Genomic DNA, 26,766 nt, shown 5'->3' on the forward strand with positions numbered 1-26,766 from the left:
ACAGTGTGAGACACCAATATTGGAAAGCAATGACAAGGGAAAATCACATAGGTGACAGTAATCGAAGGAATTCGTGTATGCAAATTAGGTGCTTGGCATGCATGGCTGGCGATGCCACTAATTGAATAATTGGCCTCAGAGCACCAGGTGCACTGACCACGCTTCATGTCCATGTACGCCTACGCCTGTGTGTGTGTATTTGCCAGCGGACATTTTAGGTCTACCCTCCTCACACGCTCACCACTGCCAAACGCCTTAAGATGGTGGCACCTTGAGGGAGAGACACTCCTTCAGTGAGCCAACCAGGCCCCTCCTCCCTCTCCTCCTCCTCCCTCTATCATGGCTCTTCACGACACTGGGCAAGCACCCCTCCCCCTAACCCCTGTCCCCCTTATAAATATGTAATTTCCCCCTCTCTAATAACGATATTAGGGGCTGGCTCTGGTGCCTTGGTGTATATGCATGAGTCCTCTCTCATCAAATTTGCATAAAAGGTCCAGATGCTAATGTTACCGTGGCGACTACTTGCAGTGCTTACTATTCTATATTCAGCGTAGCCATATCCCTAGACAAGCCAAGATTCGACATCATTTAATTGCGGAACAGTACACATCGCCTGAACAGTCAGCTCCTTAAAAAGAGAAAGACTGGCCTGTTTTAATTGTAGCCGTGCTGCCTCTGTTTATGCTTATTTCAAGTCACCTACACCCCCCTCCGTTATAACGGAAGGTAAAGTAGTCGGCATCATTCATTATGGAAAAGATGGATTCTAGAGTTATTTCAGCCATACGAATTGGTTGCTGAGTTCTAAAACCATAGGCCTTGCTCAAATTATTTATAAACATTTTCACATAAAAGAGCCCTTTAACTACTAAATTAGATACTGTAAAATTACTGCATGTATAGAGTATTTGTGAGAAATTATATACCGCTGCCTTAATAGACCAGAGCAAAATGACATATATGGCAACATTTAAGGAAAAGTACAGTGTCCACACACAGTACGTCAGAACAGTAAAGCCACATGGCGTCTCTGTTGGTTATTTGTAATTAATTGAGAATGAATAATGCAGTAACATGAAATACATTATTAACACACATTCATCTTACGAGAGGATTCAAAGCATATTTCAAATGCAATTATACTAATTTATTTATAGCAGGGGTATTTGCATAATAAAAAGCCATCGGAGCACAGACATATTGAAAAGGACAGAGAGGCAGGCAGATGGTTTAGACGTATACTGTAAAGCCGCCATTCATACGTATGCAGCCAGAGTAGCTATTGTACGCGCCAATGCTCACAGCATCAGTCATATTAATCTTGTTGCCGCAATCATTTCTGCTGTGTGTTGTTAGCATCATTACCATTAGCAATTATGATGACGTAAGTCTAATATACTGTAGCTAGCTAGCATTAGCATATTTGGTGAATTCTGTTGATCACTATATGGAATGGGTAGGGAGGAATAAATGTTATTGAATATAAATAATTCAAACGCAAGTTAACAATTGTTTACTATTTTGGCCTTTAATGTATTTGTGATGTTTTATTATTATGTATTTTATACATTTACATATTATCGAAGTCCATTATCTGAGTTTAAGTATAACACTGTGTGCTTATGAGACAAAGTAAAATGTCTTCTGCATCCATTTTTGTACGTTTGATTGATGATGTTTTAGAGACTGTACATGTTGCTTTGATCCTCATCTATTTTCGCATCCTTTAATTCAGAGTTAAACATTTTGCTCCAACAATAATATCATTATCAGATGTTCCAGTTAAGCTTCCCGTTAACAAACAAACCCATATCGTAAAAATACATGTGTACATTCTTAGATAAAAAGGTGCTATCTAGAACATAAAAGTGTATTCGGCTGTCCCCATAGGAGAACACTTTTAAAAAAAAGGTTCCAGGTAGAATCCGTTTTGTGTTCCATGTAAAAACCTTTCCACAGAGGATTCTACATGGAACTCAAAAGAGTTCTACCTGGAACCAAGGGTTATCCTATAGGAACAGCCAAAGGACCCTTTAAGAACCCTTTTTTCTAAAAATGTTAGTCGTGTGGGGTAGGAATAACTGTCATTAATGTCCTAATAAGCTGACTGTTATCCAGTCATGTTTTGAAGGTAATTGCATGGACAGTGAGACATGGAGGTAGGTAGCTCTAATGTAGTGGTATGACTAACACCATGTCCATAACCACCTCTATGCAGGCTGCTGGAGGGAGGGACACCGTGGCAGAGCACAGCATGCCTGCTGCTCCTCACAACCACGCTCAAGTGACCATGCGTGATGTCATTAAAAAGGGCCCAACCATGACATTCCACAATGGATTATTGGCCCATGTTATGGCTGGTTGATCGTTTAGGAGGAGGCAGGAGGCGGACCACAGTGGAACCAGTGGTAAGAAGAGACAATGGTACTGTGTGTGTGGCTTTACTGTGTGCGTGTGTATGCACTGAAATGCACTGCATTGACACATGTTTGATGCCGATTGAAACAGCATCTACAGCGGCAGGCTGTCGTCACTGTGTGAGAGCAGCAGCCATGTCTACTGTGTGTGGTCACCCTGTGCACTGCTAAGAATATCCATCACACCACTGTTAATGGAGGAAAAAGTCACCTGAGAGGAAAGACATTGCAACACTTCAATGTGTGTGATGAATCTAAATTAAGCCCAGGAGACAATGAGAGTGGCATTCTAGTCAGTTACATACACACACACTCTCTGAAATCAGGAACCTGTCCTGCTCCAGCGGCGCTGATGCCGCCGTGCGCACTGTGAGCTCACCTCCCGTTGCCACGGCGACACCAACCAGAGGGAAAAGCCTGGTGTGTGTGACAGAGGCCTGAGAGGGAGGAAGGAGGAGGGACTGAGGAATTCACATAGCACTTGGCTTGTTTCAGCACAAGTACCTTATTCAGTTACCAGGCCTTATCACGGAAATGCTAAACCGACCCTTTCAATTATCAAGGCAATGTCTTTAGCCCGGCCGCCTGTTTATAATGGCTGACCTGGGATTTCAAATGAGATGTGTCAGAAATAGTTGGCCGACAAGGTGGACAGTAGACATTTATACACAATTGGGTATTATCATGCATTATGTACAATTAACACGTATATACACAAACATATAGGGAATCATGCAGTCATGCACACACTCACAAATATGACCACCAAATGAAACACACACTCATTTTTTTTTCCATAAACAAAAAAATTTGACTAACAGCTGCTTTGGTGCCTGCATTCTATTAGTGATTAAGAGCTAACCCAGTCTGGAGGTCGTCTGCTCATCAATGGTGGTGCTCCACAGCCGTGAATGCCCTGAATTCATTAGTCATCGCGCACAGATGGTGTCTGGCTGCCTGTCTCAAGTTCAAGTTCATGTCCAGGAGACAGAGAGAGACATGCTGAAGCCAGACAGACCAGATGCTACTGAGACAGAGAGAGAGACATGCTGAAGCCAGACAGACCAGATGCTACTGAGACAGAGAGAGAGACGTGTTGAAGCCAGACAGACCAGACGCTACTGAGACAGAGAGAGAGACATGCTGAAGCCAGACAGACCAGATGCTACTGAGACAGAGCGAGAGACATGCTGAAGCCAGACAGACCAGATGCTCTGAGACAGAGCGAGAGAAAGGCTGAAGCCAGACAGACCAGATGCTACTGAGATAGAGCGAGAGACATGCTGAAGCCAGACAGACCAGACGCTACTGAGACAGAGAGAGAGACATGCTGAAGCCAGACAGACCAGATGCTCTGAGACAGAGAGAGAGACATGCTGAAGCCAGACAGACCAGATGCTACTGAGACAGAGCGAGAGACATGCTGAAGCCAGACAGACCAGATGCTACTGAGATAGAGCGAGAGACATGCTGAAGCCAGACAGACCAGACGCTACTGAGATAGAGCGAGAGACATGCTGAAGCCAGACAGACCAGACGCTACTGAGACAGAGAGAGAGACATGCTGAAGCCAGACAGACCAGACACTACTGAGATAGAGCGAGAGACATGCTGAAGCCAGACAGACCAGACGCTACTGAGACAGAGAGAGAGACATGCTGGAGCCAGACAGACCAGATGCTACTGAGACAGAGCGAGAGACATGCTGAAGCCAGACAGACCAGACGCTACTGAGACAGAGAGAGAGACATGTTGAAGCCAGACAGACCAGATGCTACTGAGACAGAGCGAGAGACATGCTGAAGCCAGACAGACCAGATGCTACTGAGACAGAGAGAGAGACATGCTGAAGCCAGACAGACCAGATGCTATTGAGACAGAGACATGCTGAAGCCAGACAGACCAGACGCTACTGAGACAGAGAGAGAGACATGCTGAAGCCAGACAGAACAGATGTTACTGAGACAGAGAGACATGCTGAAGCCAGACAGACCAGACGCTTCTGAGACAGAGAGAGAGACATGCTGAAGCCAGACAGACCAAACGCATCTGAGACACAGCCATTGTTCCTCATCTACAGTACATGATGCAGAAGGCCATAGCCGTGGGAATTAGGGGTGCTGAGGGTGCTGCAGCAACCCCTGATAAATCTAAATGTTAAAATCCACAAAATTAGTGAACTAGGCCTTTACTACTCCTGTATTATTAAATACTCTTCAGCTGTCCCTATGCAATAAAACATCAGTGTTATGACAATACTTAAGCTATAATAACAGTAGCAACAGCTTGGTGACCATTTTATATCCTTAGTCTGACATAGAAATGACCTGTACAGACCTCATCATAAAGTCACTACCCAGATTTCACTTGTATTGATTGTAAAGGCATGAGCCCTCTACACAGAAAGAATGCACATAAAAAATTGGCACAAATGTGTCAAATATGCTGATTGCTTGTCCAATGAATATGAAAAACCTGCCATGGTTGCCATGGTTATGTTATTCTGCCAATCATGTGACAACAATGGCTGCAGAGCACTGTACGTGTGAGTGGGAAGGGAGGGGACAGAAGAGCCAGCGTTACTGAGCAGAGAGAGGCAACGTCGTCCCCACCCATCTCTACACGCATAATCAAATAAGACGCCTATATTTCTCTGTGAGAATGGACCTTTTGAAAGGGATGGCAAGGCCTCTCGTCCTCTCCTTTCCACCAGCCTGCCTGTATGGCAGTTTCATAAATAACCACAATCATTCTCACATCCACTCCAAGCACTTCCTACTGTAAAATACACTACTCAGCCAACAAAGATGAGCTAGAGAAAAAAATATGTAAGACTGTCTGCTGTCGGGTATAGGCCTACATGAATTGTAGCTAAATATACAACTTGATAGAGTATGTATAATATTACCACAGACTCGTGCATGATTTTCCAGTGTTCACAAGGAGACTAAATACCATTAACGTGATATACACTCCTGCTCTGGAAACAGTGTACGCCCCATGGAAACTGCTGCCTGCCTGTTTCTATGCTTCAGCATGCACAGCAGCAACATTGAGAGTGACTATGAGGCGGATTTGCAGCAGTTTCAGACATGTGATATTGTTCTCTTCTGGCAAAACTGGGCTACATCTAGCATTGCATTGTGATGGCTTACATACTGAAGAGAATGACTGGGGTTAACATCCGCTGTATGATACAGTGCTACATTATGGTGGAACATAGTGTGTGACAGCCTACAAAGAACATGAAAGTAGGATACTGCAAACCAGTAAGACACAAACAGGCTAGCAAGACACAAACAAACTAGTAAGACACAAATAGGCTAGCAAGACACAAACAGGCTAGTAAGACACAAACAGGCTAGCAAGACACAAACAAACTAGTAAGACACAAACAGGCTAGCAAGACACAAACAAACTAGTAAGACACAAAAAGGCTAGTAAGACACAAACAGGCTAGTAAGACACAAACGGGCTAATAAGACACAAACAGGCTAGTAAGACACAAACAGGCTAGTAAGACACAAACAGGGTAATAAGACACAAACAGGCTAATAAGACACAAACAGGCTAGTAATTCTGCCCCAAAATGCATTTGCTGAAGAATAATTTGTTGAAATAGTAGACATGATTTACTGTAAATAGCATCAAATAGAATTGTGGTGAAGTCACACCATTAAACGTCTCCAGACTTCCAATGATGAAGAAATGTTTTTATTCAGTCAGTGCAGTGCAGTGGCCTTTTATACTGTGGCGAATCAACTGATTTATATATGCTGGGTTACTTACAGACCTCAAGTTTTTATTTACACTGCGCTGACATTTAGTATGGCCCCAGACTAGAAAACAATGCAGCCATTCATAAGTCTAGACAACGATTTCTAACAACTTATCCTGGGACAATGAAACGTGGTTATTCGCTGCTTTTCCAAATGGTGTTCTCAAATCTTCTTTCAGGCAAACGTACAATGAATGACCTGGCATTGTACAAGGGTCGCAACAAGACACACTAGTTTTGTCTTACGGTGTGAGAAACTCGGCAAGAGACCCCTTTCAGCCACTGTGAGCCTATTTAACATTGAACTTGAATAAACCTCTACGTACTATTGCCTACCACTGCATACGCAGGCAGTTTAAACCTATACATCTTCCACATAGGCCTATGACCGTTCAGCTAAAAACAACGTGTGCCTTTGGGCACAAACATACACTTTCATATTTTAGGCTACAGCTAATCAATCAAGCGCTATAGGCTATACAATCAAATCCAATTGTATTTGTCACATGCTTCACAAACAACAGGTGTAGACTAACAGTGAAATGCTTACAACAGGCTATATCATAGGACATTACAAAATATATTTTAAAAAGTGAACCTTATTTAACATCCATCTGAAAACACCTAATAGGTTACTAAGACTATCCTAACTATACAATAGACCTATTCGCAAAATAGCAATTCATCATTTAATTAAAGGCACGTGTGTAGCCTACATGAGACTCTCATCACGCCACAGCCGAAAAACACTAGAATTAACAATAACCTCATCTACAGACAACAGACCACTAACATCCGTAAAAAAAAAAACAGCCGGCATCATACAACTGGCATCATAAATGGAGTCTATTCTCATGTGTAGCCTAAATATGTATTGTTGGAAAGCCATCTTTTAGGAACAATGTTTTTTACAACTCTATTGTGTTGCCAACAAAGCCTTTAATGTTTATGGCGTTTGTAAAATTCTATCCAACTGTGTTACCATCAATAAAGAAACAAAACAACTATCCCGCCATGTGCTCCTCCCTTTGATAGTTAATAAACAAATCCACTGGCGACTAATATAATGGCCTGTATAGCTAATATCATCCAAAATACAGACTCAGCAGCCCAGAAGCCATCCCTGCACCTTCAGGCTATTTCTTTCAGATGCTTTTTATTCGGATGTAAAATATTAATCACAATTAAATCAATTCATATAAATGTTGGCTTTAGCTAGGCCCACCTCTGTGAAAAAAAATCCTTTATATTAATTAATTGTTTTAGAATTAAATGTAAGATTTATTTAAGTCCTGTTCAAATTCAAATGACGTGATGTCATCTATTCAATTCGTTCGACTTCTTTCGGCCTATTGCATTCTCCGTGACATTAATTATCATGAGTCAAACAATAGATCGGTGTTAGAGTGCTCAAGTAGGCCCATATACAATTCCGTAATTATAGAACATCTTTGTACGGATGCATAAACCCATACAGTTTTAAGATAATGACCCACGGTCCTAATTGTCAGTTTCCTACAATTGGCAACGAATTACGCATTCAAAACCGTTACTAGGCCGCGTCCGCTGGGTGGGCAACATCGCCTCTTTCTATGGGGATGCAGATGAGTCTGGTGCACTTGACGTCTTTTCATGACCCCCCCCCCCCCCCCCCCCCCCCCCCTCACGGCGCTGTCTGTCATATTCGGACTGGGCATGGCATTGCCACTTGCCCCCGAGCGTGGGAATGGGTGCGTCCAGTCGTTCACATCTCCAGCCCTGTGGTTAACTGAATCAATTAAGCAGGGCCTCCCCCCCCCCTCTCTTTTAGCCCATACCCAAAACCCTCCTCTCCATTTTTGTCAGCTCTGTCTGTATACGTTCTAATTATTGCTGTTTGGGATGCCAGTGCCGTTTCCTGGTTGGAGTTCATCATGCTGAAATAAAAAAACGTTAATGTCAATCTCATTGTCAATGCTAGCCTACATGTATGCTATGGCTAGGACTCTCAGTCGGATATATTTTCTATATCATATTTGCCACATTTCATTATAGAAAATAACTTTCAAGATGAATATAACAAGAAGAATGAAAATGATAGTGTGTGTGTGTGTGTGTGTGTGTGTGTGTGTGTGTGTGTGTGTGTGTGTGTGTGTGTGTGTGAGTGTGAATGCAACATTTACTCATGGTTGTGATTAGCTATAGGCTACATTACGTTTTCAAATGTCCTAATACCACAAACATGAAATATACGCGATCAATCAATATAAGTAATAAATCAATACAATTATTTCACATTTCCAATAAGTGAACATGTCCGGTTAATGCTATAGCAATGATTTATAATTGTAAGACTTGTTAAATCTACTTCGTAATACCAGCCAACGAGGTTATTGTTTTTGCACCAAGAAGGTTTATGCATCTTGTTATTTCCATGTTCTATTTCCAAGGTCCGTGATGAGTCTGGAAGTCGTTTTTACTTTCGGTTATCTAGCTTTATGACGGCCATCACACTCATACAGCTAGATAACCAAAGACAACAACCCACTTCCCATTCTTCTAAAATATTCCAGAATTGTCTTCTGTTCTCCGGGCGTTGGGGATTGTGCCCCTGCTTTCAGGAGTGGTCCACCATACTTTGAGGCAAATAAACCACAATATAGAAGTAGGCCTAATTTGACTCCCATAGCTGACATAATCATATTTTGTTTCCATATAGGCCACTTCCATGTAATGAGTCCTCCAAACTCCCACAGACACACTCGTTGTTAAAAAAAACACGACGTCCAAAAAAAGGACATGTAATCCCAGTGCTTAGATTGTCATATTCAGATGACATTCGCCAACATCACTGAGTTGAAGTAAGAGAGAGAACAGTAGGCTGTGGTGCAGCCATCCTTGCACAGGCCCTGATTTGCAATGCAAATGATTCAATCCCACGAAAGGCGCTTTCGCCTCTATTAAGGCGTTGTGGAAGGAGCAATACATATCCTGTGAGGCCAGCGAAGAAGATACGGAGGAGGTGGAAAATCCGCCTGGTGAAAGTGAGGAAATTACACAGGTAAAACGTCTCGATTGTTTTGGATTATGAAGAGAAGACCTCGTTTGTGGCCAAATGTGTCTGTCAAATTGTCCGCAAGTATCCAGCGTGTTAGATGAAAGAGATGCCGAAATCTGTAAACCAAGGCTTCCGTTCTGCTGGCTAGCCGCTGCCAACAGTCTAAAAGGAGAGGGGAAAGGGCCATCCCCAAGGAATGGGGATAACGGTGAGGAGGGGTAGGCTTCCAATGCCAAAATCTGGACCAACCCGGCGAGGTCAAAGGCCTCAGACCGCGGGAGTGTAAATTAATGGTGATGATGTCATGAAAAATCGCAAATGCACACTCCTGTTCATGCACGAGCAGTGGCAAATCTCCTCGCGTCATTACCAAGCACACCGGAATAATTCGGTTTGCAGCTAGCGGTCTGCACGCTTTTTCCAGAATGATTAAAAAAAGGACGGAAAGACAAAATTATTGTGCTATGGTATAAAAATGGTCGTCTTGATAATTTTTGAAGCCAGTAAGGGTACAATAGCCAGCAGAATAAACCGCCAAATACAAGATCTCAAATCTATGGAGGACATATGACAGCATTCCAGGGTTGAGTAGATCATCGTTCCTGTATTCTCGTCACAGCTAGAACCGAGTAGGGTATTTGCTGTAGCATGGAACTGGGCCGGGTTGTTCGAATATACGGGCGTGAGAGACAATGCGAGTCGAGACACATTCATTGACTCGATTTGAGTCGAAATCCTGTTGGCTTTATGTTTTCATCGTCGTGACCGATGTATAAACTACAATGGTTACCAGGTAGGCTATACTGACAATGTCCCATTGTCAAATAGGCATTCATTTTTCTGCACAGTCACACACATAACATGTTTTATCTTGTCTATGTATCAAACATTCAATGTACATATTTATCAGACCTAGTAGGACATATAAATATTCAAAAACATAGACCTAACTATTAACGATATGTTTTCATGCACGGATGTGTTTTTAGACTATAGGAGCTAGGGCTGTATGACAATGCCTTTACCCATAGGCCCATATATATATATGTAGCCTACTTTATGATTCTCAGAGTTGATGTGTGTGTGCGCGTGTGTGTGCGTGTGCGTGTGCGTGCGCGCGCGCGCGCGTGTGTGTGTGTGTGTGTGTGTGTGTGTGTGTGTGTGTGTGAATTGAGAGAGAGGGGGCAGAAGGGAGCAGAGAGGGAGAGAGATATCCAATGATAATCAGCAACGACGTTCTATAAAGGTGTTAGGCTACAATACACTGATATTTTGATGCCAATAACTAAACAAGATGTTTCCACGTTATAATCATTGAGGTTCCAAATGTAAGGTAAAACAATACAATGTGACGTTGTAGTCCTTTATCAGCGCTATTAATTTAGTGATATGTATTCTTAACAATGGCTAATTCACTGCGCATAGTCTAGGCCCTGTAGCCTACAATCTTTACACGTTCGCTAAAATGTTTAGCATTTCCATCTACGTCGTCCCATGCACCTGTTCACCTGTGTTGTTGCTGCTCACCTTATATTGTATTGGCCCTATAGAAACATGTCGTTCAGGTGCTCACCGTGTTATTGTTAGCTGGCTAACTGGAGAGACCAAATAGTTGGGAAGGCATCCATCCAGCTGCTCAGACAAAACACTTCTTAATCCTAAATTATATGAAACCCAGCCCTGTGCAATTATTACTCACATGGCACGCTGTTCAAATCTGACTGCACTTTAGTTGAATTAAAGTGTCCATGGTTAGCTTTACATTAACGTTCCCTCAAAGTGACACCAGTTGATTCAACTGACATTTGAAGGCTAACAAAAGGACCCTCCAAGAATGCACCAAGCAAGCAGACTCGATCCAATCATGTAGAATATTGTAGACTATAGTTAGAATAATCGATTTGTAAATCAGGGTAGGTTCAGGGTAAACCTACATTTCCTAAATCTATTTATCTTACAGTTTGGAACGTATGCTACACAGGCCTCAACCACGCATTCGTCTCATCAAACACCCCAACATACAATTTTAACAGTACCAAAGTAAGCTAATCAGGTAATTGAAGTTTCCCAATAGTTCTGACCTAATGTTATCATTCATACTATTTCTCAATTTGAACAGAAGTGTGTTTGTAAACATAAAAGTCAAGCTTTCCACCACCATAGCCTTATGGTGCGTCATACAACATACAACATTTGTCATGAAACATAGACTAGCAACTGTGATCCTATACTGTAGGTGTGTGTCATTCTGTCACTTTAAAGAACAGTAATGCCTTGATTACAGTAATGCATTGATTACCGATAGTAATAGTTATTTTCCCTCTGAAGAACATATGTCCGTATTAACCGGAACATTTGACAATGTATAACACTGTTTGACATGGCAATAGACGATCACTGTGATATTTTATGATTGTGATATGTAATTAAACTAATTCAAACCAACAATGTTAACTTCCTAATGAGTGAATTTTTTTTATTTGTTTATTTTATTAAGTTTGCTTGGGCATTACGAGTTGGATCATTATGTAGCATTATGTAGTACACACAAACCCACAATAACTGTTTCACAATTAGCCCACTGTACTTTTTCACAATTAGCCCACTGTACTGTAGCCTTCAAGAGAGAAATTAATTAAGTATGTTTTACACGATATGATACAGAGAACCTACACAATACCATCACGAGACGCTGTGCAACCTATCTTTACGCATACGATGTAGCCTACATTCACTTTGACCAGGCTTAACTGTTCGGAGCAATTTAAGATATTTAATTCACAGTTAGTTAAGAATCACAGCTGGCCGTTTTAACTTCCATCACATAGCCTACCTTTTACTAACAAAACGTGTCATAGCGCAATGTTCACTTTGGCCCAATGTATTGAGAGGCGTTGGCTACTGTTGCGCTGGGAGTGTGACAGGTTGCGACAAGCTCATGCCACCAGTCTAAATAAAGCTCCGAGTTTTCATCCTGCTTATTTATTTCAGTTAATTCAGTAGGCTACAAAATAAACGAACGTGCCAACATGTATGTGCCAGGGAAGAGCACTAGTCCAACGAAGCACTGCCTTCAACTACACCTCCGACCTGCCTAAACATACCTCCGACCTGCCTAAACACTAATCATAGCCTAGATGGTCTTCCTCAGCTAGAACAACATATTTATATAGGCCCACATCACGTCCACTAGCCGATAAGAACCTAATTAATGTTGTCTATTATTCACGGAGTCATTTAACTTCACTCTAACTTTTACGCACATCCGACTGCATTGGCTTTACGCACATCAGACTGCATTGGCTTTACGCACATCAGACTGCATTGGCTTTACGCACATCCGACTGCATTGGCTTTACGCACATCAGACCGCATTGGCTTTACGCACATCCGACTGCATTGGCTATACGCACATAAGACTGCATTGGCTTTAAGCACAGCAAATTGCATTGGCTTTACGCACAGTGGAAGGATAATCACCAAAGTTGCACTTACTTTCTCAAACTGCGCGAGAAGCATCGCCGAAATCGGCATATGCAATCAGAAATCATCCCAGATAAGATACATGTTGTGTGGGACCCGTTGGACAGTCCGCCAAATATCCAGCCTTCCACGGCCGTCCCTTCCTTTAAAATTGCCGCTAATACTCAGTTCATTACGCGTGCTTCGGTTGCTCTGAGTTAACCCTGAGCATATTCCAAGCACATGAGAGAAGGAGAGATTGAGAGGGAGGGGGCGGGGGGGAGAGTGAGCGAGAGAGAGAACTTTCCCATAACATCTACAGCACCAAATAAAGAGTGCACAATTGAAGCTCTGAGAGTCTGCAAGTTCTTTTTTTGGGGGGGGGGGTTAGTCCACTCTTCTGTGTAAGAAAGGACGTGCTCTGAAACTCAAATACGTTCCCTCGCTCTTTTGTTGGGCACGAACTGAAGAGGCATTGTTCGTCTTTTGGCGTGGACTCTCACCCGTTCCCAGACCAGAAGTGATCGCGGTCGGTAATGAATGAATTTGCTGCAGGCCTTCCTTGAACGCGTTATGACAAACAGGACGCATTTACAACGCGTTATGACAAACGGAACGCATTTCCAGTACTTCAGACAAAAGTATGAAAATAATGTGGGATGATACAATCCCAAACCAAGACTGAAGGTCGTCAGTAATAAAGTAAAATCTGTGGGGAAAACATTTTATAACTCCACTCAAAATGTTTTTGGTCGGTACTTTAGCCTTCACCTGAGCAGATATGTTCGTTTGCATAGACTACACCCCTCCCCCCTCCCTCGCTCTCTCTCTCTCTCCCTCTCTCTCTCTCTCTCTCTCTCTCTCTCTCTCTCTCTCACTCTCTCTCTCTCTCTCTCTCTCACACACACACACACACACACACACACACACACACACACACACACACACACACACACACACACACACACACACACACACACACACACACACACACACACACACACACACACATGTTGTACAAATTGAACCTGTGATAATTAATTTCAGAAGATCTAGCTATAAGATGGAACAAAGTGTTCTAAAAGGTTATTTAGCCTATATTGTTTAACTTACACTTATATTATAGATCACCATTCAAATTGTGCAAGGACCACGTGGCATGATGTGCTTGGGCTGCCAAATATGTAGGCTAGCTAAACCCCACGGTAATACTGATATTGTTACTAACAAGTTTCAACAAGTAATAAAAGTAATGTAATATATTACAATTCGTGTTATTGTTATTATTATTATCATCATCAGTTATTAGGCTATCAACATATTTATCCCTGAGGTTCAAATTCCTTGTTAAATAGTTCGGAGGACATAAAGTATGTATTTTTTTGTGAAACACTAAATGTATGTCAGGGAAAAGTCATTTCCTACGGCTCTCCTTCTTAGTCTTTCCCCTGCCTAATTGCCGGCGCATTTATTTGATTCACCCGGATTCACGTTTTGGTTTAACAGCGAGGTCACGTTCAATGACGTAGACAAGCATATCAGCTACGTGCAACCATATTTAAATACATCAAGGAAATTAGTGCTTCAAAATATGCAAATCCAGCTTACCATCTAGCCGCTGTGGGAGTAATTCCCCCCACCGGATCTTGGGTATTTGATTGCCGTTTTGAAAGCGAACATTGCCTTGTTTGTTTTTGACGAAGCTCCGAGCGTGTGTGAGCGGTACGGATCGGAAACATGAAGTGAAGAAAACAAGGGTTCTGCCTGGGAAATCGCCTGTGCATAATGAGACGACCTGCTCTGCCATTCTCAGTGCTTCGACGCTGTTGGTTCCAGCGTGCGTATTATTATTTTTTTTTAACATTGATACATACGTATATGTAAAAGGTAGATTTGCATTTGCTTTACTTTTCTCTTTGCTTCGTTTTCCATGCTATTACTTTTGAATTAGGTCATGGTGATTGCAATGCGTATTTATGGACACTGATGCCCACCTACAAACAGTAACCTGTTACGAATTTCACATATCATGAAAAATACTATTTAGAAAAAAGAGTGCGTTCAAAAATAGGAAATACAGAACGTTTGTTAGTTGAATAATCATGTAAAATGGTCAAATATAATAATATAAATCTAGGAAATGTATAAACAAAGAGTAGAACTCTAGTGGTCAAACAATAGGATTCAGATCTATGATAATGATGAGAATAGCTGGGTTTATTTCAACTTCAATAAACTATACTTCAAGAGATTGTGCTCGAGATTAGGTTACACTAACTAGATCTCATTTGCAGGATCTGATTAATGTTAAGTGTTACCGCACCTTACAGTAGCTATGTAAAGGTGGCATTTCCTATAGGTTGATGATGCGCACACAGGAGGCGTTTACGAGAGCGCGCGCGCGGCCACACAAAAACACACACACACACACACACACACACACACACACACACACACACACACACATACTGAAAGCAAGAAACGCAGACTTATTAATATTTGTCTTTAAGTAGCTAATTGTTGTTTTTTGTAGCCGTTATAGTTTTTTAAATCACAAAAAAAGTATTAGTTTAGAATGAGTGTTTTGCTGTATAAAATCGAATCGCAACACGTGATCTAAAGTAAGTGAGACACGTTTAACTTACCCTTATATTTTACATCACCATTCAAATCTTCCTGGCAGGATATGCACGCGCTCTCAATCAAGTCGACGCCAATTGTCCAGCGCATTTGATTGTGCGAGCCGGTTGGAGATGCTGTACTCCCTACTCGTGTAACTCAGCCTCCTCCACAAGTGAACCTTGCTCCCAAACTGCTCGTCTGATGTGTCACCCAATAGAAGTGGTCAGACGGGCACACGTAAAGATTTCCTTCCGAAGAGGCTGCATGCTGTCATGGATCTACAAGTAATTTGTCTTGACAAACACATGGGGTTGCATGCATAGGCTACAACGTTCTAGGATTATTGCACATCAATTATTGCTTTTGCCACTTTAAAACATTTTGCGAATTTGTAGGCTATAATTGAATAGTGTGACGCACTTGGATCAATATGTACAATTAGGAATGGCAGCTATATGTGACCTAGATAAGCATAAGGTGCGGTTCCAATTTCCAATCACACTAATAATACATATTTACAACTTAGTCTTGAGCTACAGGCCGAACAAGGTCTATAGCAAAATTTAGAAAAATGAGAGCTATTTAGACATTTTTTTGAGACAAAAGCAATTAGGCTAAAAATTTGTCATTTGAATTGCTACGGATAGCCATTGTAGCATGTAGCCAAGAGCGTCGGGCCTAACCGAAAAGTCGCTGGTTCGAATCCCCGAGCCGCAAAATCTGGCGATGTGCCCTTTTTTTTTTTTACCAGGCAAGTCAGTTAAGAACAAATTCATATTTTCAATGACGGCCTAGGACGGCCTGGTTTAACTGCCTGTTCAGGGGCAGAACGACAGATTTGTAACTTGTCAGCTCGGGGATTTTAACTTGCAACCTTCCGGTTGGTAGTCCAACACTCTAACCACTGCCGCCCCTTGAGCAAGGCAGCACTAGGTAGCCTAGTGCTCGTAATGCGTAATGCCATAATTGCTCCTGTAAGTCACTCTGGATAAAAGCGTCTGCTAAATGACTAAAATGTCAAATATATTCCAGTATCATATACCTAAGATGGAGGAATGTGATGAAAGAGAAGAAACTGTTGACATTTAGCAAATAGAATAAATCATATAGGCCTATACTTCGAATCTATATTTCCGAAAGACAAAGCCATTATAATCTTAATGTGGTCCGTCAATCAGTTATCGAATGCGTAATGCATATTTCTGTCTGACACGTTAGACTTCATATTAGAGCTAGATCATGAGTAGGCTTATCTAAATCACCAGCCTTCCATATTGTGGTAAACATGGACTATCCTCATTACGTATCACACATACACGGTCAGACTATACTGGTAAAGAGAGGACAATCATTTGTAGCCACTTATACTATTTTCAATCGTATCCCTTCCAACTAGAAAATATTGCCAATATTTTCTATTTTCATCTGCATTCAAATTACAGTAATGGTCAGGTATGGCATTTTCTTTAGAGATTGCGTTGATTTTGCCTCTTGTGCTGTCAGTTTTGACCAAAACTCACCCATGCAACATATAATTTCACCCTTGTTATTTATATTCATACAAATTATACATCTAAAGCATTCGTTTTTTAAATGAATTAATCTCACCATAACGAAACTGGCTTTTATCAGAGATAAATTAGGATGCTGTGTGTGTGTATGTGTGTGTGTGTGTGTGTGTGTGTGAGAGAGAGAGAGAGAGAGGGAGGTATGTTGAGTGGTGCTTGCGTTTGTGTGATTTGATTTGTGAGTCATAGTTTCAATGTCGCTGCAACGTTACGTAAACCAGACAAACAAACATATATTTTTTTTACATATATTATTATTATTATTGTTATTATTATTACCACAAGTATATACATTAGTTATTATTACTTTGCTACTATTAGACCCGGGAATACTACTCTTTATCAGTATACTCAACTTTGGAATTCGACATTGATGAACAGAATATGTCCATTGCGTGGACTAGAGATTATTTAGCGAATATGAATTAAGATTTGTATCTTTGATAATACAGTACGATAATACAGTGTTGGTGTGTGTTGAGATAGAGGTTTGGACTGAGGATGTGGATGGGGATGTAGGATGTACCTTCGCTAAGAAACGGCGACCTCTAGTGGTTCCTGTGGGAAAATAACGTTACACGAGTTTTTGGAGAATTTCGATCATTTATTGTTTAGAAATAAACAAGATCATGACAGCAGAATGTCATGTAAACCTCAAAGTCGGTAAATATCGAAATTACTTATGAACGAATTAATTTATATGGATTGACAACCACACGTCTACTGAAAAAGTGCTCAATAACACATCCTTGTGTTTTCCCCCTTAAATTACATAGCCTATATCCTCAATCTAATTATCATTCTTTTCATGTCTGACTTTAACAGGTTTACAGAGCCATAATGTTGACATTATATGTTTTTCTAAATGTATGTCTCTGTGTTTTCATATTACTGTTATCATTATTCTTATTATGCTATTCTTCGATTTAATATGCTTTGAATTACGGTCGTGTGGCGCATTTTTAACATTTCAATTAATCGGAAATGATAAACAATCTGCTTTAAATAACAACAGTTCAATTCTTTCAGCTATGCATTCCCTAGGGTAATTTATTTTCTTCGATTCCTTATTCCCTGGAGTACGATTTGAATGAGTTTGGGCTACACATAATGAATCAGCATTTGTGCAAACAAATACAGATATTAAACTTCAGATCCCCTTTCTCTTGTTAATCCTATGAAGAAAATGCTTATTTTAGCCCCTGATTTGAGCGGTCAGTTTACCTGCGGTGTTTGCCAATCCAACATATTGCTCTCTCTGCACCCGAGGTTGCACGCGCAGCAACCCCAGTAGCCGCAGCGAATCCGGGTTACTGCAGTTTTTATGCAACGTATAACCCATGTGCTTTCCTTGTCGAATTAGCCTACATGCTTTCACTCAGTCTTAAGTCATGTGAATCAAACGAGGTTACCTATAAAATGTAGGAACAAACTAAATAGACTATGTAGCAATGGAATTAAAATAGGTTGAGGCCTAAAACTGTCCTTATTTTTTAAATCAATAAACTCGATAGCCTATTATTGCATTATTGTACTCTGAGACAGTGTATATATAATATATATGTATATATATATATATATATATATATATACAATATGTATGTGCATATATATATATATATAAAAACAAATAGACATGCCAATATGAGGTGCAATTGATAACGATGGTTTCTGGTAGCAATCATTCATTTCGTGCTATCTTTTTGTCAAAATGTCGTTTAAGTTTACATCTCTGCTTCACGCTGCGCACAGTTTGCCTAATCCTTTCGCAGTGTAATGCCTTTTCCCGCGGTTTTGGTTTCACATTTCCCATTCACATCCATTTTAGATGCACTTTTTCAGGATGACAAAGACCCTTTCATTCTACCAGTCAATGAATCAACCACAAGCAAAAATATCTATTTATGAAATGTTTTGTTGACATGAAGGTTTTACAACCATTTATGGACATATGTTCTTTGTTGTTATACTGACAGGTAAAGGGTGGGGATAGTGTATCATTACACCGTTTTCAACCATCCCGCAACCATCCTACAACCATTCTCAATATGACAAAGCACCTTCAATGAATCCAGGCATGTCTATATTTATTTATAGACCACTCAGGCTTTTATGTGCTCTTTAGTAGAGCTCATACTCTGTGACCCATTTTTGCATTAAATTCGATGGGGGAATTCTTTTCAGTCTCCGAAATGTGGACAATTTCACTCATATTGTCGGACTGTCTTCTTTGTTGCATTTTTTTCATTGCAAATACTCAGAATAAATGTATGTTAACTGGCTAAATGTATCATTATGATTAATTATGTTATTTTAATGTTAAGTGAGACAAACCTTGGTTGTAAATGTCAAATAAAAGTCTGAATTCTGAGTTCCCATGAATCTCAGTGCCATAATGTACAATTGGAACAAATAAACCAAGAAATGCCATAGCCATGTCTCATTGTCTCAATGTCATGTTGTCCATATTGTGTTATATTTGTAGAATGTCAATGACGCCACACATTCATTTAGTCATTATCTGGTGACAGTTGGTAAATATTATGTAAACTATTAAATTAATGATTCTGTTTTCAAATACAAAATATCTGTCTTCATATTGGGTCTACCATGTTTAAGTATCAAGGTGAAGGGCATATAGAAAGAAATGGACAAACACAATGAAGTCACAGGGCCTATGGAGAGCAATGGACAAACACAATGAAGTCACACCAAAACATCGGGATAACTAAGAAAGCCAGTAACTTTACTGAATTCTCTGCAAAATACAAATACCTTTCCCCAGCAGAATAAACTTTTATTTCAGGTTCCATGCTTTTTCACTACATACAGCTGAATCAAGTCCCGAGAGATACAGAGATGTGGTTTTAATTGAATAACATCGTATCTTGCGACAAAGGCCAGCTTATGCCGCTGAAAGCCGCTCTTGCGTTCCAAACACTAATTTCAGACCGCCACAATTTTCAGATTTATACAAGCTACATTAGATACTACAGACTGGTAAGTATTTTTAGCTATTCACACACACACACACACACACACACACACACACACACACACACACACACACACACACACACACACACACACACACACACACACACACACACACACACACACACACACACACACACACACACACACACACACACACACTTTTATATATATTTAATGGATACAACTAAAATAAAGAAAACCGCAAACAATGTAAATCAAATCAAAGAATCCCAAGTGAATAGTTGGGACCTTAAGCAAATACCACATGACTGTACAAGTGTATGGTTTTCCCTTTGCACTAGAAGTAGCTGATCAACAGGTTAGCTGAGGTACTGGGTGGGTCAGTTAGAGGTACCAGTATATATAAGTTAATACAGAATAATGACATTACAACTGATCAACAGGTGAAGAAATACAACGGCTTTAAATCCACAACCAAAATAAAATATGAAATAAAATCAAGCAAGCTCAATGTCTTTGGTTACACAATATCAAGAAACACCACCTACACCTCAGAAAACACACTACAGGTAAAAAGGGAGATTTTGGTGTTGTGTTTTTTTGTAAAGTAACCAGCTAAATGAACAAAAATAGGGTTTGGAAAACATGCTTTTCCATGATACACACAATGAATATACTCCCAATTACACATATTTGTTATATGATTTGAAATGCAGTTCAACAGGAAATGTCTTCTGAAAATATGAAATTAGCCAATTCCATATGACACTATATAGTTAGCTATCACCATGTATTAAGAAGGACTTGCAATGGTACTCCAAACCTCTACCCGTTTAACATATAGGAACATTATGAAGTCTGACCGAATTGAAATGGAAATGGGAAACCAATTGTACATTTTGAGTAAATGCTTTTATTGTTTTTGTCAATGCTTGCAATAACCATAAATGAATGTGGAAATAAAAGTTGAATAATATTACAACACAGAAATGCCACTGGCTTTGGTTTCTCCACACAAATGCTGCCTGAAATATCATGTTTAAAAAAAAAAAAAATTGTATTGGAAAAAAAAGAAAGAACAGCATAGGGGCTCTGCCCCTGTTTCTGACTACACAGACTGCATACAGTAACAACATAGTTAACTGGCATGAAATATGCACACAGAAATACCATAACACTTGAGTGACTGCAGACTAGGGAGGCAGAGAGAGAGAGAGAGAGAGAGAGAGATGTGGCTAGTTTCATGTTTTAAAAAAAAAACAAGTTATATTTGTCTGAAATCAACTCTTGCTTTTCCTAAACCAGCATGAACATTAAGGGGAGAGGGGCTGGGTGGAACACTGAGCTGGCCATTGGACTGAGTGGGGTCAAATACAGCACAACACCTCGTGATTAGAGACCACAAAAATACTCAACAGCTCGATCATTTGACACAAATACAAACTATCAAATAAATATGTTTATCTGGACTTATGTGGTGTCCTGCACACAAGGTTGGGTCTCATTGTGATGCTTGGCAAATTATTTGTAGTGAAAACATTAAATAAAACCTTGAAAATATACAAAATAGGTGGGTCAAAGGCCCAACAAAGAGGATGTCGGCGGGTGTTGTAGAATCCTAACGATGAGGATCATGACATAACAAAGATGGGTCACCATGAGTGATATCAAACCTTCATTTGGGATGTCACATCCCACCGGGTAAAAACTGATTGAATCAACGTTGTTTCCACGTCATTTCAACCCTTCACCCTTCTGACCTAAATCCAATGACATGGTGACATGTTTTGTTGATTTCACGTTGAATTCACATTAGTTGACAACTCAACCAAATCTATATCAAAACTATAACTTGAACTCATGTCTGTGCCCAGTGGGATGTCATCTCCTGCCTGGGCATTAACCCCCTCTTTCAATCCCCACACAGTTTCCTCAAACTTGTTTAAAAGAGGTCTATCTTTATTAATTTACTCATAAACACAGACATGGTCATCTCTGTTTAGCTGCTTTTCAAGGTTAGACTAAATATGCCTCTGAACATCGCTGTCCCAGGCTCAAATAAAACAAAATAACAGACAACTGCACATAAGAAACTCCACTAAGAAAAAAACAAACATTATTATAGATATTTATATATTAGAAAGCTATACACAAGCATGTTCATTTCACAGATTTTTTTTTTTAAAGAGTCTTAATTTGATCATTATTATATATAATTAGAAATACACGTTTAAAAACAAAACCTCTACAAAGAGAAAACAGTTCAGCAAAGCATGGGTTCTCAGTCTGTTCTCATGGCTTGGTTTGGACGCCCAGTAATTTCATTTCTTGTCGGACTATCCATCTCATTCATATTAGCAAAGCTATCAAAAAACACATTCTGGCTTATAGAAACTACAAAAAGCCTCAAAAATGCTTTGCATTGTATTCCTTTCATATGAAAATATAAGCAAGTGTATCGTACAATTGTTTTTTTTATACTGAATATCTAATACAAGACCCAGGGTTTCTTGATTACACTAACATGGCTCTTGGGTAAAAGGATGTTCCTATCTATAGGCTCCATATTTGAGGAGGAGCTCTCTGTTTAGCATGGGTTCTCTTCCTGGTTCCTCACATCTACCAAATGGGCCTGCGGTAATACCTGTACAATCCTTCAAATGTTGCATATTAGCTTTCATTTTGTGTATGAATAATCTGTAATGTCTGGCAACTTTTGACCCCTCCCCTTTGCCATCTGACCCTCTATTTACATAAATACGTTGAACCTGCAACATGACATCATCTATCGTAACAAACATTTTGTAAGGGAGAACCGCGGAGAAAGGTAGCAATGAAATTGACGCTGTACACATGTATTGGTTGGCCAACTCAAGTGCTAGGCTGTTCACTTAGCAACATACACTCTGCATGTTTCCTCTACTAGTAACTGATTATCACTGAGGAAAGTTATAAGTACTTTTACAAAACAGAGTACCTGACTTTTTTTTGTTTATTTGTTGATATGCATATATGTGCACATAGACACACGTGTAAATTTATATGCATACATTTTTTTCCCACACACGGCACATGTAATGCATAGTTCCCCACCAAAAATATCCCCTAACCCCATTCCACCCAACCTCCTCCACTGCTTTATAGAACTTCAATATGTATAGCACACATACTCTGCAAAAAGCAAAAAGAAACATTACAGTTAAATATAGAAAAAGGTGCCCCCCTTCCTCCAATGAGATAGAGAGAGAGAGATAAGAGAGAGAGAGAGAGAGATAGAGAGAGCATGGAGGAGGTGAGTGACGCGTCGCATGGTGATATCGAGAGTGAGGGTGTCGGGGCATCATGACGTCGCAGCGTGAGCGAGGCTTGAGCGACGGCCAGCACTGGATGTGGTAATCAGGTGGCCCATCCCTCGGACAGGCGCACGCGTTTGACCGAGGGGCTCTCGCACCCGTCCAGGGCGGGCCGGGACATTCCCAGTGGAGAGTGGAACTCGTTCCTGTGATCGTCGCGGTCGCTGCCCTCGTGGGAGCTGCTGCAGCTACTCAGGCTGTCGACAGGGGAGCGGCCTGAGTCCTGGCGAGACGAGGGGTTCTGTTGCTGCGGGACGCCGTAGCCCCCCGGTGTGCTGCTGGTGCGATCTCTAGGAGGAGAAACAGGTTCGGACTTGATGTGCAGGCTTTGAGCAGAAGGCAGGGAGAGATTTGAATTGTGACATAAGTGATTGCTATTGCAATTTCTGTTGGAAGGAAAGGAAAACAAACACAAGGGGTTAAAGAGTAAGGTATCATGATCATACAGTATACACGCACACGCACACAAGTTCACTCGCATTTTTCCACATCCATATCTCATGTCTGGTCACAATATTTCAACATTTAAATTCTCAATATGTATCAGTATTTTCATGCTAGTTTCCCTAACAAACTTAATTTCACGATCCATCCCTCCTCTCTTTGATCTGTCTGCTACCTGTGTAGAGAGCCTTGTAGAATAGATATTGTACATATTATTGTGTGTATCCCACTGTACTTACCCTAGCTGACTGAGGGCAGAGTGCTGCTGCATGTTCTGGAGGTGTTGCTGTTGCCATCCGCTCATGGAGCCCAGGTGGAGGGAGCTACCACTGTTAAAGCCGGACAGGGAGGACAGGTCTGCACTGCTCAGCGAGTATTCTACACACACACACAGACAGAGAGAGAGAGAACCAGTCAAAACCAGTTCAGGCCAGTTCAAACCAGTTGGAAAAGCACATTAGTTTGGAATTATGGCTACTGAAGTGAGAAGTATATGAGTAATTTTCCTGCTGCGCCAATACAGGTGCCACTGATCCCAGCGTTAGTGGGTGAGGGAGTGATGCAGTGAGGAATATAGGATGTATGTGAACAGCACCACCTGCTGTTACGTTAGTGTAATGAAATGTGTTTTTACCATCTCATGATGAAACCATGTTTCAGGGCCACAGACTATTGATGCGTGATTCTGCATAAAAAGCTATATTTATTCAATCATGCTTATATTCACTATGATGTTTGTGAAGTCCGGTCAAACTGCCTATCATATAAAATCAATGAAAATCAAATCAATAATCAAATCCAAATGTAAATGGTGAGGCGTGTGTGTATAGGTCACTTTCTAAACTCATTGAAACTCTGCAAGTAGTAACAAACACACACATAAACATGTTTGTGACAAAGACTGTGTGTGCATGTATGCATATGCAGTATGTGTGTGTGTGTGTGTGTGTCTGTGTGTGTGTGTATGTATGTATGTACGTATGCATATATGCATGTATGTATGTATGTATGTATGTATGTATGTATGTATGTATGTGTGTGTGTGTGTGTGTGTGTGTGTATGTGTATGTGTGTGTGTCTATGTGTATAACAGGTGTAGAAGTAGTGGTACCTACCAGTACCGTATGAAGTGGACATGGCTGATGGGTAACCGCCCATTCCTTGCCCAGGTAGGGTGGGCGTTGCTACTGAAACCACAGGGGTGGCCAATGACTGTGCAGACTGGGAGTTGTTTATTCTCTGGTTCTATGAGACGGACAGAAACAGAGAGAGATGGAAAAACATGAGCGCCATCACAAATAAAGTCAGCACCAGAAAAAAAGAGAATAAAAAATAGGCCTTGTTTTTTTTTGCTCCGCAGACGCTAGAAGAATGAACAACATGCCAGCTTCTTGGAAATTAATCACTTGCATTGCGGCACAGCTGAACCCTGCCAACCCTATCATTTACCACCCCTTCTGAGTTCCCGCCGTCGCTATAGTAACCCTGCTGGTCTCCACGGCAACAGAAACAGCTGGGAGAGGCTCTTTATTGTGGCGGGGTGTGGCACAGAAATGATGGCGGTTTGATGCCATATAAAATTGTTCCCATTGTTGCCTTTCATTCCCTGGTTCTGAGAGAGGGGAAACATGCATGCTAAGATGCCATGCAACGCCTCTGAATAAGACATGGAAGGAAGGGAAGGGTGGAGGAGATGACAGGGTGCAATGATTCACAAATACCACTAGGTGTCACCTGGGCCCTGGCTAAACATCTTCAACCCCTACATGTACTGTACAACGCCTGCAGCCGATTGGTTGAGGTGGAAGTTGCCCCTATGTGGACATCTGGGTCATCTTACCCTGTATTTTAATGCTAACCTTCACCACCTAAAAATTTGATTTGATTTGATAATGACTGGTCTCCCTTCTATCTAACTCAGGATGATGGATGACATCTGTGTTTGGTGTTATTATTATTATTTTTGTTTACACATTTTTGAGTGACAGGCCCACTTACCAATAGCAGATCGACAAACTCAGACTGACGGGGAGGGCGATACATTCTGATTAGTTTCATTGGATGGAGGAAGCGGTCGGGTTTGGCTCTAAGGATGGAACTGCTCTAGGAGTGAAGCAACTAAACAGGAGCTCATTTGAAACGGAAATGTACTATTACTACTGTACTACACTAACAGTCTATCTTGTTAAAATCATAACCTATGACAGCACATGTATGGGACAGTTACAGCCCCTGAAGGACAGTTACACCCACTGAAGAACAGTTACAGCCCCTGAAGGACAGTTACAGCCACTGAAGGACAGTCACACCCACTAAAGGACAGCTACAGCCACTGAAGGACAGTTACACCCACTGAAGAACAGTTACAGCCCCTGAAGGACAGTTACACCCACTAAAGGGCAGCTACATCCACTGAAGGACAGTTACACCCACTAAAGGACAGTTACAGCCACTGAAGGACAGTTACAGCCACTGAAGGACAGTTACACCCACTGAAGGACAGTTACAGCCACTGAAGGACAGTTACACCCACTGAAGGACAGTTACTCCCACTAAAGGACAGTTACACCCACTAAAGGACAGTTACTCCCACTAAAGGACAGTTACAGCCACTGAAGAACAGTTACACCCACAGTTAAAGACAGTTACAGCCACTGAAGGACAGTTACACCCACTGAAGGACAGTTACAGCCACTGAAGAACAGTTATACCCACTGAAGGACAGTTCCAGCCCCTGAAGGACAGTTACACCCACTGAAGGACAGTTCCAGCCCCTGAAGGACAGTTACACCCACAGTTAAGGACAGTTACACCCACTAAAGGACAGTTACAGCCACTGAAGGACAGTTACACCCACTAAAGGACAGTTACAGCCACTGAAGAACCGTTACACCCACAGTTAAGGACAGTTACACCCACTAAAGGACAGTTACAGCCACTAAAGGACAGCTACAGACACTGAAGGATAGTTACAGCCACTGAAGGACAGTTACAGCCACTGAAGGACAGTTACAGCCACTGAAGGACAGTTACAGCCACTGAAGACAAACACTCAAAAAGACGATAGAAACACGCAGAGAAGATATCAACTGAGAGGACATAAGGAAAAGACAAAGGAAAAAAG

General features: G+C 41.1%; 1 protein-coding gene and 1 long non-coding RNA gene across 23 annotated transcripts in view; both read right to left on the reverse strand.

The window, feature by feature from the left end:
- Nucleotides 1-15,673, reverse strand: part of LOC139410662 (uncharacterized) — a 69,661-nt gene extending 53,988 nt beyond the window's left edge. Inside the window, exon 1 of one of the 2 annotated variants that reach the window (XR_011634525.1) lies at nucleotides 15,343-15,673. This is a non-coding gene — a long non-coding RNA (uncharacterized lncRNA). Of the gene's footprint in view, nucleotides 1-12,730; nucleotides 12,898-15,342 lie in introns of those variants that run through there. The other variant, XR_011634524.1, reaches the window with a different exon arrangement.
- A 5,065-nt stretch (nucleotides 15,674-20,738) lies between these two features.
- The window catches only part of LOC139410663 (myocyte-specific enhancer factor 2C-like), a 109,332-nt gene continuing 103,304 nt past the window's right edge, over nucleotides 20,739-26,766 (reverse strand). For 15 of the 21 annotated variants that reach the window (XM_071156041.1, XM_071156047.1, XM_071156045.1 and 12 more), the window contains 3 exons: nucleotides 24,758-24,887; nucleotides 23,882-24,020; nucleotides 21,592-23,584 (listed from right to left, as the gene is read on the reverse strand). In XM_071156041.1, coding sequence (XP_071012142.1) covers nucleotides 23,242-23,584; nucleotides 23,882-24,020; nucleotides 24,758-24,887 — 612 coding nt within the window. In that variant the 3' untranslated portion in view covers nucleotides 21,592-23,241. Of the gene's footprint in view, nucleotides 21,081-21,591; nucleotides 23,585-23,881; nucleotides 24,021-24,757; nucleotides 24,888-26,766 lie in introns of those variants that run through there. The other 6 variants (XM_071156049.1, XM_071156048.1, XM_071156050.1 and 3 more) reach the window with 3 other exon arrangements.

Source organism: Oncorhynchus clarkii, chromosome 6 (assembly GCF_045791955.1).
Source record: "Oncorhynchus clarkii lewisi isolate Uvic-CL-2024 chromosome 6, UVic_Ocla_1.0, whole genome shotgun sequence".
NCBI lineage: Eukaryota > Metazoa > Chordata > Actinopteri > Salmoniformes > Salmonidae > Oncorhynchus > Oncorhynchus clarkii.